The sequence below is a fragment of the Sinocyclocheilus rhinocerous genome, unplaced genomic scaffold (genome assembly GCF_001515625.1).
Source record: "Sinocyclocheilus rhinocerous isolate Xijiao unplaced genomic scaffold, SAMN03320098_v1.1 scaffold711, whole genome shotgun sequence".
NCBI lineage: Eukaryota > Metazoa > Chordata > Actinopteri > Cypriniformes > Cyprinidae > Sinocyclocheilus > Sinocyclocheilus rhinocerous.
The window spans coordinates 1,841,171-1,854,103 of NW_015641018.1; the positions used below are offsets into that span (position 1 = coordinate 1,841,171).

The 12,933-nt window shown below is 35.0% G+C and overlaps 1 protein-coding gene across 2 annotated transcripts in view; it reads right to left on the reverse strand.

The window, feature by feature from the left end:
* Positions 1-12,933, reverse strand: part of mcf2l2 (MCF.2 cell line derived transforming sequence-like 2) — a 67,296-nt gene that overhangs the window by 45,874 nt on the left and 8,489 nt on the right. The window contains exons 1-2 of one of the 2 annotated variants that reach the window (XM_016570032.1): positions 9,985-10,247; positions 429-512 (exon numbers count right to left, since the gene is read on the reverse strand). In XM_016570032.1, coding sequence (XP_016425518.1) covers positions 429-512; positions 9,985-10,150 — 250 coding nt within the window. In that variant the 5' untranslated portion in view covers positions 10,151-10,247. Of the gene's footprint in view, positions 1-428; positions 513-9,984; positions 10,248-12,933 lie in introns of those variants that run through there. The other variant, XM_016570033.1, reaches the window with a different exon arrangement.

The window sequence follows — 12,933 nt, forward strand, 5'->3', positions numbered from 1 at the left end:
GTGGGGGGGGGGGGTATTTTCACTCAAGTAACAGAGACTGGCTCATCGTGAATAAAAATGATCATGGCCTGTAAGAAACATTTATGGCTGGAATATTCTCTCAATTCTCACGTCAGTGTGACTATCATGGGATCATGGGAAAATGAGACAGCAGAAGTCTGTTTTCTCTGACTGTAAGCGCTAATGAGCATCAGAGGAAATGGGAGGGCTGGGAATTGTACGACAGTACTGACATGAGTGGATGTGATTTGTGCGTGCATTAACATCAATTAAGCGCCGCCTCAGAAACCAGACCCACAAACAAGAAAGGGTCAAAGTTCAAAGGCACCACCAACAGCTATAGAGAAGGAAAGTAGATAGCTTTTTTAAAAAAACAACATGCCTTTTTATCCCAACCTAAAGAGCAAACAGACATTTCCATTTCTCACCTGAAAGAAGCGCAAACTGCCTGTGAAGTTGTTCGATTATGTCGACAGCCAGTAACGGCCTGATCTCCTGCTGCATAATCTCATCTGTGAGGAAAGAGAAGAAAGCACAGGAGCATTAGAAATCACAGCGACATGCATATAATTTGCAAAAATCACATCCGGGATATCGGTAAGTCACAAAGTGCATCAGTGGCCCGACCCTTCAGACTGACCGTCTGTACAGCTGCTTCCTTAGAGATGACCTTTAGCCATCAACATGTATCCGCTCCTTCAAACAAGCCATTCTTTTATGCCCTTGGCTTTACAAAAGAGCGCTCGAGTGCTTCTATTCTCTACTGATCTACTGAGGGTTACCCTAAAGCCCGATGAAATCTGTAGACGAACAAAAGTTCCTCTGTACACGTACACAAAAGACTGCATTACCATTGACTTCTCTTTATCAGACCCTGTTAAGTCTTGTGAGGAAACTTGCTGTGGGCTACAAACAACGCCGATGAGTTACTACTGAAATTTTGGGGATGTATTCAGGATGTGCTGGTGTAAGTCTGAAGCCGATTAGCTGAAGTTAATATAGTCACAATGTTTGACAGGCAGCGTGCCGTAAACCGCAGAACACCAGAAATGAGTACTTTTTTATTTTCAAGTGCTCACACATCCTTGTCGAGTGTGTTCTACAGGAAGAACAATGTGCGTCAAGGAGCATGTGAAAACCAGATGTTATCAGCTGGCTGTGGAGTCGCAACCATTGACATCTACATGAATTACAATAAGAAGCCAAAGACGTCCCCAGAGGAAAGTCACCATGACCGGATCATACAGGACCACTCCTACCAACAGAAAAATCAAACACTGAAAACATACTGTACTGAAATCTACTTTTTTCAAAGAAAAATGCAATACATAGAAAAAGGCAACACATATTTTTAAAACATTGGCAAAATAAAAAACGTGCACATTCATGCAGGGGGATCATAAATTCCAGTTTGATCTTACAATTTCATTTTTTGTGTGTGTGTGTGAAAACAATATACACTATTGTTCAATATACACTATCATTCAAAAGCTTGGGGTCAGTATTTTTTTTTCTTTTTTTTAATACTATTAATACTTTTTAATTAATACTTTTATTCAGCAAGTATGTGTTAAATTGATAAAAAGTGATAGTAAAGACTAAAATTAAACCTGCCTGTTCAAGCAAGAATTAGCCAGATAGACAGACAGACAGACAGACAGACAGACAGATAGATAGATAGATAGATAGATAGATAGATAGACAGATAGATAGATAGATAGACAGACAGATAGACCGACAGACAGACAGACAGATAGACAGATAGACAGACAGACAGACAGACAAACAGATAGACAGATAGATAGATAGATAGATAGATAGATAGATAGATAGACAGACAGATAGACCGACAGACAGACAGACAGACAGACAGAGATAGACAGACAGACAGACAGATAGATAGATAGATAGATAGATAGATGATTGGAATTTTTTTGTAATTTGTTTATTTTTATTACTTAAAAAAATTATATTTTGAATAAATGCTGTTCTTTTAAATTTGTTATTCATCAAAGAATCCTGAAAAAGTATCATAGGTTTCCAACATTGATAATAAATCAGCATATTATAATGATTTCTGAAGGATCATGTGACACTTAAGACTGGAGTAATTTCCGATTTGCATCACAGGAATAAATTATATTTTAAAGTATATTTAAATAGAAAACCATTATTTGTATAACCATTAAATTGTAATAATATTTCACAATATTACTGTTTTTTAGTGTTGTATTTTTGATCAAATAAATGCCTTGATGAGCATAAGAGATGTCTTTAAAAAAATACTTAGTTACTAACTATTTTACTACTACTACTACTACTAATTTACTACTAATTGTTTTTATACTTAACTAATTGTTTTAGTTTTATCAAATTTAAGATAAAATAGATTTGAACAAAAAATATGTTTTTAAAGCCAACTGAAACTAAAAATACCTTTATAGTGGTTTTATCATTGCCTCTCAAATTCTAACAAGTGTTATTCAAATTAACTAAAATCATCTTTTTGAATAAAATATACAGATAAACAAAATAAAATTGCATATAATAAACCAATTTCTTCACTTTAAGAATGTTTACTTGTGTGAGATATGATATGAATTACTGTACATTTGAAAAAAAAAAAAATCAGCTTTTTACCAAGGGTAAAATTAAATTTTTTTTTCAATTAAATTCAAGTTTATTTGTATAGCGCTTTTCACAATACAAATCGTTGCAAAGCAACTTTACAGCAAATTAAGTTTCTACAATATTTAGTAGTAGCTTATCAGTGGTGACTGTCAGTTATATGGCAGAAATGTACGGAAAAATCAATTAAAGACGTAATGTCATTGGCCTTAGTAAGAACAAAGACGTATGTTCTAACACCACATCATAATTGTTTTTTTATTAAGCATTAAATTCCCTATGTAGAAGCAGGTTTTCTGTAGCAGGGCAGATGATGGTCAGCATGCCAAGAGATTAAACCCCAAAGCAAACCTGCTGTTAGTTACGGGCTTAAGCACACCACACGTGCAAATAAAACACACACACACACACACACAGTTCATGCAGACTCTACAAAAAGGTTCTTCTATCTATGGCATCGTGAAGCACCTTTATTTTTAAGAGTGTATTATGCAGAGGAATCTTTAAGACATTTGTAGGTTGACAAATATCTGTGCCACTATCAAAACACTGCTCTGTTTGTTTGAACATCCCAATTAGCCCGACAACAGCAACATTGGCTCAGCCAATGAGGTGAGTTTAGGGGCGGGGCCGATCTGTTTGCCAACCAATGGAAGACGAGAATCTTCCACACTTCACATTTCAAAGAAAACTGTCCGAACAAATTCATCAGAAGCACTGAACAATGCCAAAACAGCTGTTTTTGGTGGACTGGCACATTTCAGAAAATTTTATAGAGCTGATACGAATTTGTCCAGAGGCGCTTTTGAGAGCAGGAGAAGTTTTACAAACTGGCGAGTTTCTCAAAGACACATTTCAATATGATACCAAGAGTTTGCTTACATAACAAGCAGTCAATCTTATATTCACAGAGTTTGACAGATGAAGGTCACATTTCATAAAGCAGATTCAGAATAGTATTAGTATTGATCGCAATAACCCAAGGACACACGATGTGAGAAGCTTTAAATACACTGGCCTTGGTTTAGAAAAAAGCTGTACTCAGGATGTCAATATATCGAAGGGAAATGAGTCTCTATGACTGCTTTAGCTTGTTTGATCACTGTGATTTGAATTTAAACCACTTCATCCAGAGATTCCCACCATCAATCACATCTCTTCAGTTGTATTGAATGCAGCTGCATAACAAATGGAGAGAGGTTGATATTTGTGGAAAGACTCTGTATTGTCTCCACTCACTTTTTCCAGCTGCACAACTCTGTTTTAAAAGAGTTTCCTCCATGGAGAACTGAGAGAACCTACCAGCTTCTAGCAAAAAGTCTCCAGTGAGCATCTGGTTGGGGGGAAGAGGTGGTACAGATGAAAAGGAAGTTTTGAGTAAGATGTATTTCATGCGGCAAAGCTTTAAAATTTTTTTTTTAAAAAGTCATGTTCTGGAGTCCAGCTGGACTGAACATGAACAGCCTGAGAGAACAACTATGTTTATGTACCAAGCAGAAGCATTTCCCCAAACATTAGTGTTTTCAGCTCAGGCATTGTATGGCCTTTCTGCGCCTTTCCTTCCCATTGTGCACCAGTTTACAAAACTGCAATGTTCAATGGAGAACTGAATCCCACATCTTTTTGGTCTATATGGTCACATAAAGAGCAGGACACTCCTACATTTCTGTAAAGTCATTGTTTCAATAGGGTACACTGTGCACGTTCATAAGAAGCATTATGTTGATTGTTCAGGCTTGTTTGCTTTGGGCCACTAGGTCCTGTTAACCCAATCAGAGTATCTGGTTACCAAGGGATGATGAATGGGACTTCATCCTATCTGTCTGGGTAATTACAGAGCTCGCTAATCACTCAGCCCATTAGCAAGAGTTCAACAGTCAGATGATCAAGTGTCAATCACCTGTGCCGTCCCCACCACAATACTTGCTTTTGTCCCAGCATGGGTCAGGATGTCAGAATAAATATGTTAAACTCACTTACAATTGCAATTGCTAAACACACTAACTTGCACACTTAGTTCAACACTGATTGCATTCACATGCAGTGAGGAGTTCATGCAGTGGGAACACTGTGACCAAAATTAGCTGAGAGGCATGAGAGGAGCGAAGGAGCCTCAGGGTGGAGATCTGCAAAAAGCCTTCTGTTAGTGTCCAAAAGGCCATACAGCATAAGACAGGTGAGAAAAAATAGTCACAAAGCCAACAAGACCTGATTGTATTGTGATGGGTCATTGACATGATGCTCATTGTTTATCCAGATTAATATATTTTGAAAAACAAACCATACATACAATGAGAGCATGCTTTTATAAGCATTTTAATTTCTGAATTACATTTAAATTTTAAATGTAAAAAATGTATGTATTTCTAAATAACAAAATAATAACATGAAATGAAATAATTATTTTAATTAATTTTGATACAACAACAAATTTGATCCAATTGTTCTTCTAAGTAAGATAGATAGATAGATAGATAGATAGATAGATAGATGATAGACAGACAGACAGACAGACAGACAGATAGATAGATAGATAGATAGATAGATAGATAGATAGATAGATGATAGACAGACAGACAGACAGACAGACAGACTGATATATAGATAGATAGATGATAGACAGACAGACAGACAGACAGACAGACAGATAGATAGATAGATAGATAGATAGATAGATAGATAAAATTTTAAATCCTGATTAAAAAATGAAATATTGTAGTTTATATTTTGCCATAATCTTATTATAATGTTTATGTAAGCGTGTATACTGGGTGTTTTTTTTTTTTTTGTTTGTTTTTTGTTTTTTTTTGAGAAATACCATGTGGTGTGACTCCCCAAAAAATGTAATGACATTTTAATGACATTCATGATATTTCTTTAAAAAAAAAACTTGTACACTGAAAAATATTTGTAATTATTATTAAATCATTCATACAATGACTTGAGTACATGCTTTTATGAGCATTTTAATTTCTGAATTTAAATCCATTTTAAATACAAAAATGTTTATGTATTTATAAATATATAAATACTGATTTTGTGTCTGGTTTTACCAAGAAAAATATTTTTTTATTATTTTTTTATAATTAAGATACACTGACATGTATTTAAGGTGTAAGGAATTAATGTTTACTTGAATTACTATTTACGATGGTTAAACAACATGACATTGTTACATTTTAAAGTCTTTTTTAGTCATTAAATGACTATAAATGCTATAAAATGTTTGTTTTTTTCCCAAAACTATTTGAAATATACACCAATATTAAGAGTATATTTGAAAGAATGTGACATGCCTTTATGACATTTGTAGGTTGACAAATATCTGTACCACTATTAAAACACTGCCCTGTGGACAGTCTTAAAGGTCATTGACCTTGACACCTCTTGCTCCAGGGCCACTGGTATGGAAAGCACCCTTATGTACTAACTAAGTGAAGCCAACTGTAATGGATTCAATCATCAGCTGCTGGAAGAAAAACCACAGCTCAGCTCTCAGTGGTTTCATCTTCCTTTTTCTGAAGCATACCCATGGTTTCATTTGGGGTCAATGCATCAAGGGTTGCAGTCAAACAGCGGACACTGCTGCATATCATGTAAACAAATCCAGTTTGGAACTCGATCACGAGCCGTAGGGGGTCTCAAAGTGGTTCTGAACACCTACAGTGCATACTCTGAGAAACTTCTACCTGCTCTTCCATGACACACTGAGCGACTATAACAGAATCGACACAAGAGCTTCACTTCACAGCCTGTCTGAATCCCAATGGAAGACGTTTAAGGGGTGTCCAATCCAGTCCATTGTCCCACTCTGCTTCCCTCTGATCTTTATAAATTAGTACTGCTGTATGACAAAGGAATCTCAAGACAAGGCTGAACGATTGAGTCTCAGGCAGCAAAATAAAATAATCATAAAATCAAAGCTCTGTGAGCTTAATAATGTCAATGGTTGCAGTAAAGCTTTATTCAAAGGCTCTGCTGTTCACAAATGGGATCTCAATATTTTATGGCAGGCAAGACCCACAATCTATCATATTTCCCCTAAAGAAATCACTGAAAGTAGGGGAAGAAGTCCCAGAGCTCCCAACACTCACACATACACCCACACACAAACATTTACATTCCTGTAGGCATCTATTTCAAAGCAATACAGCTTGGACAAGGCATGTGCCTTGATGCTGCCTATACTGGAAAAAAAAAAGAAAAAAGAAAAAAAATCCTCATTTAAATTATATTGTAATTTTTTTTGTTTTAAAACAACAGTTGACTCAAAAAAAAAAAAGATATATATATATATATTATTATATAAAATCATAATTGTACATAATTTCTGTACAAGTTTATTACTTCAGTAAAACACAAGAAATATTTTGAAGAAATGTTTACCCTTGTGTGTCCTTATAGGGACAGTTTTGTCTTTTTTATTTATTTATTTATTTTTAATTTATTTAATTTATTTTTGATCATTTTGGCTGGTTTAAGAACAGCGTAAATTTTGCCAAAAAATTTGAATTTTCTCATTGGAATTTTATTATTTCACCGTCATTTCCTTTCATGAATCTATTTTACACTAGATACAAAACAAAAGTTACATAGTGTCTCCACCGAAACCCCTTCAAACTGCAATATTTAATCCTAATGCCATTTCAGCATAAATTCATGCATTTTTGTTAATATGCTTTCATTCTGTTGGCAGATTGTTTACCATTTTTACATTTTTTTTATTATTTTACACCCCATGAAACATTTTCACTTTTTCCCATTTTCTGCTTATGCAAAACAGTGGCATTATGTAAACAAACTGGCATTTAAAGGGTCAAAATTCTGAAAATAATTATAAATCAATCAATCAATCAATCAATGTCAGTGAAAGCAGAAAAAATATCAATATATAATATTTTATGTTTTTTGACAGACAATTTTGTCCTCTGTTTATCTTTATCAAAATTGATGCACAAAGGTTAAGTCTAAAAAACACTGGCCTTCATTGACTTTCATTATATGGACAAAAAAAAAAAACACTGAGACATTTTTCAGAAAATCTTCTTTTGTGCACCATGGATGAAAGAATGTCATACAGGTTTGCAAAACCTTAAGTAAATAACAATCAATTTTTCATTTTTGGGTGAACTACTAAATAAAATCATAATGTGAGCTGTTTGAAGTTCACACAAAACTGAGCATTCCAAAACAAAATTCCAGCATACAGTATCTAAACCCCTCTCGATCCACATCCCTACGGAAAAGGAAGCTGCCACACATGGATACAAATCAGAATGTCAGACAGGATCCTGTATCTGGCCAGAACAACAAAAACTCCCTTAAAATGATTAACATCATACCTGTCACCTGGAACAATGCAGGACACGCAACAAACAAGCCATTATAAAGTGAGAGAGTGTTTGGACTGTAAGTGTAGAGGCGTTTTTCTGCTAACAGAAAGTACTCCGAATCATTTTGTATTGGAATGAATGATGAAAACAGATTTCAGTAAGCCAGCTGGCCTAATTCAGAACTGTTTGTGTAAAAACAACCACTACGCACAGGACCCACATCCACAAAAATATGTATGAGGATGTTCAGATGTGGGCTGTGTAAAGCTACGTCTGACCCAGTCTGGACAGGTGCGTTTGATTACACTGGCATGCTTTAAAGGGGCTCTCGAGGGAGACTTTGAGGACACTGGCCTCTGAACTAATCCCATATGTGTGGATTTAGTCTAAAAATGTTTCCAGAAGGGGAAGGCAGATAAATGGATACAAACAATGTCCGTTTTTTTTTTACTTACAGCACATTTTTTAAACAACTTTTTTTCTTTGGTGGCATAGGATGGAAACAAGCCAGTCTGGCATCTGTACAATAGCAGAATAATGGCGTTTCAATAATAATAATAATAATAATAATAATAACAACAATAATAATAATAAGAGTTATTATTAGAAATAATATTATTATATTAATGATTATTAATAATATTGTTATTATTAGAATTAATATTATTTTTCATAAATTCAACTCAATTCAATTCAAAAGCTTTACTGTCTATCCCAAATGGGGTAGAAAATTGTCTTTAGACAATAGGCTCAACACACAAACACGTATCTAATTATTAAAATTATTATTATTATTATTACTATTATTATTGTTGTTGTTGTTGTTATTGTTAATAAGATTAACAACAACAATAATATAAAAAACATAAAACCATGTAAAGTCAACAGAAAAAAATATTCATGCCATAATATCAAATTTGATGCATGTATTAAATAATAATACTACTATTAATAATAATAATACAATATAAAATTATAAAAAATATATATATAATTAATATAAAAACACATAAAAAATATAAAGTTAACATATGTTTTTTTTTCTTTTGACTGTGCTATCAGTTCATAATAATCACAATAATGATATAATCATAATGTATTAGTATAAAATGTGTGTGTGTGTGTGTGTGTGTGTGTTATGTGTTTTCTTTTACTTTGTTATGGTTCATAATAATCAAAATAATATAATCATAATCATAATCTGTTCAACACAATTCATATAAATAAAAATAAACATTTAACTTCACTGATAAAAATGGTGTAAGACTTACTTTGAAATAAATTTAACTCAGAAATTATTAGCAAATTTCACAAATGATTACAAAGGAGTTTACAACTTATTTCCAGCTTCGAAAAATGTTTAGCAATTTTTGCATGATTGATTTAAGGATGTTATAATGTTTCTGGTGGAAAATATTACTGATAATAAGAAAATGACTTTTGCAGTGCATACTTAGTATCCTCTGCATCATCATAATTCATACTGCCCCTAGAGACTCTCTGCAGCATACGGTACTCTTGGTTTAGAGTGTGTGTGTGTGTGTGTGTGTGTGTGTGTGCCATATATATATATATATATATATATATAAAATAAAAACATACATAAATATATTTTTTCTTTGACTTTGTGCTATCAGCTCATTGTCTTCTTTCATGTCTGATAGAAACTGAGTCTTGATTGCTGACCTCCACATCATTTACAGTTCCTCTTTTAAGCTCAAAGAGGTTCATGCACACAAACAAAGCTGAATATGCAAAACTATTAAAAAACATGAAATATCAAACTTGCTCTGGCATTTCTGTTTTCACAAGCAAATTAGCCACAATGATGAATGAAGCGGCCAATCTGACCCAGCCATTTAAATCCTCTTTAAGAGCATCTGACAGTTAACACACACACATACTAAAACATCACACTTCTCTAGATCTCACTGCAATAACGCTGAAGTATGTTTTAGCTATAGTTGCATCAGAAGCAAACCAGAGTGAAAGAGGAAGGTGAGGATGTATGAGGAAGACATACTTCTCCTCGATGCTAATTCGGTTTCCAGACACACTCCCAGCAAACGATGATAGGACTCCATTTCTCCAGCCGAGATACGGACCAAGGAAAAGGATGCCCCCCGTGAGTGCCGCCCACATACCGAGCAGCGGGACGGGACGGTCTGATAGCACCGGGAGCCTTCCATACTGCAGCACAAACCCACAATACCCCAACTTGCCTCACTACGGCTCGCTGAACGAAGGTCACAGAACAGTAAGGACAGATCAGAGTAGCCTAAGTGGACAGAAGCCTTGCTGTCTCTGGATTAAGAGAACTATTCTAGTTCACTTCTCCTGTGGTGGATATACTTACACACACACACACACACACACACACACACCTCCACCTGAGAGCACCGTCTCTCCCTCAGAGCTGTCAGTACACAACATCCTAACACACACTCACCTATCTAAACCAGAACATACTATACATTTCTGCAGTGTACCTTATCTATCCCTAATAGGTGCATATTAGTACCTTAGATTAGGTATATGTTCAAAGTAGTCCGTTTAAGTGTACTGCCCAAGTGATAAGCTGTTTTGTCCCTAAATGTAAATTTTTTTTTTTGGAGAGTGTATTGTAGTAATTTTATTTATTTATTTATTTATTCATATATTACATTTTTTGAATTAAAATAGATATGGCATTAATACAAAATAAATATTTAACATATTTTAAAAATATTTATTAATATTTATCAGATATCTGGACAATGTTATAGCTATGTAATTAATTAAAAACTTCATATTCAACACATTCTCAATGAATTGTAAATCGTAATCAACTTTCAAAATGTCAAAATTCTTATGACAACAAACATTTTGACTCAAAGTCAAACTGCTTGTTCTTGTTTTAAGCATAAATCTAATGTAGTAAATCTAATCTATCTTAAAATCTCATTTTAGATTAAAGGTAAAAAGTTAAAGTTGAGCTTTATGACACAAGAAAAAAAATATTATTTCACTGAAGTAGTGAAACATTTGGTGTAAGATTTGATTTTGAAGCAAATATCACTTGCTAGTAAAATAAATTGCTATTTACAACTTATTTACAAATTTGAAAAATATTTTTCACAGTGCATGCTATGTTTTTGCAGGATTGTTTTAAGGATATGATGTTTTTAGTGAAAAATACTTATACTTCGTGTCCTCTGCATTATAATAATTCATACTGCCCCAGAGACTTCCTGCAGCATACAGTACTCTTGATTGACTGTGTGTGTGTGTGTGTGTGTGTGTGTTTGTGTGTGTGAGACTTTTCTCATTTTGCAAGTCTCATTTTGGATAAAACCATCTGCTAAATGTAAATAAATCTTTCTTCTGAATCAGATCTTGTAAATGAATCGGTTCGTCAGCTGATTCGATTGCATAAATTATTCCAGCGATTCAGAAGCGTTTTACTTCTTCACAATCCTGCTCAGTGTTTTCGTTTAGTCAGATACTGACTGATAAGAAAGTTCTGTTCTTGGTTAACATGAAGGTCAAGGGGCTGAAAGTCAGAAGCGTTTAAATGCATGACGTTCATGTAAAAATGAAAAGTCTGTTATTGTTTATTCACCCAGGTTGCTCCAAACAGGGTTTTTAAAGAATATCCTGAATATCCTTTACATGGATGTAAATGAGGACTGGGACTGTCAAGCTCCCAAAATGACAAAAAATATGTCATAAAATACCATAAAAATGGTCTGTGTGACTCAAGTCTTCTGAAGCCACACACTTATATGAGGAATAGAGAGAAATCTTCTTATACAGTAAGTTAACAACTGGCACGTTTTTTTCTGGTCACATTGCTGTGTGTCTAATCAGTATTAAGCCCATAAACCTCTTTTTTCCCTCCAGAAACACATCGTAGCTTCCGACCAAAGCCAACAGAGCTGTAACTCTCTCAGAAATGACTCCATATATCATTCTCAGAAACACAGAGGACAAGAAACACAAAGTTCTTCCTCAGGCACAAATGCTGTTAAAATCTGCTTGAAAAGACAGAACGCTGACTTACACATAACTGAACCCATTGTGCCAACGGTCCCGCGCCGCACAAGAGGTCCCAAGAGCCGCAGTGACCCGCAAACGCAATCACTCCTGGGTGTCTAATAAGACGTTACGAGAGGTGCCTGTGCCTCTGAAACGCAGGTAACACACTGACATGCTTTCTACAAATATCTCTGAGAATGCCAGAAGCACCGGTAGTTTCCTCTTCCTCTCTCTCCCAGCGAGACATTCATCACTGCGCAGCGCTCTGTGGTTAAAGTACGTCAGGAAGAAGTTCTCACAAACACACAGATTCCTTTTCCCCTCTCCACCCCAAAACAGAGCCCTGCTACACACACACACACACACACACACACATAAACCCCTCCCCGCAACCCTCACACATGAGACGGCATCATATGGCACTGACTGTTAAATCTAAACCTGAGGACTCAACTTTTTTCAGTCACTTTCACAGTGGAAAACAAATGTAACGTGCTAAATTGAGAAGCAAAAAGTGGGGAACCAACCCAAACTGTGATTTCATGAATGTCTGAGCGCTCACTTGTAAGTGAGCTAATGTTTCATGGATAACTTCAGACATTCCTGTGGATGGAAAGCTTTGAGTGTGTAAAATAAGGCACTCTTTTACTCGGGAACCGTCTGGATCTCTGGAAATCACAGTCAGTCTGGCACACACTCGAAAACAAGCCCATTTGTAAGCATATGAAATGTCCTTGAATTGAGAAAAGAATTGTTTGAAATAATTCACTGTAAGTTTTTCAAAAAGGTACACTCAAGCAGCATGGTCACATCCAATAACTGCCTGAAAATTCTTGTGATCTTTGGTGCTAGGAGGTCAGTGAAAATTATTAGTAGTAGTAGTAGTAGTTGTCACACCCCTGTGGACTGTTGATTGTGGTTTCTCCCTCTGTGTCCTTATTTGGTTGTTCCTGTT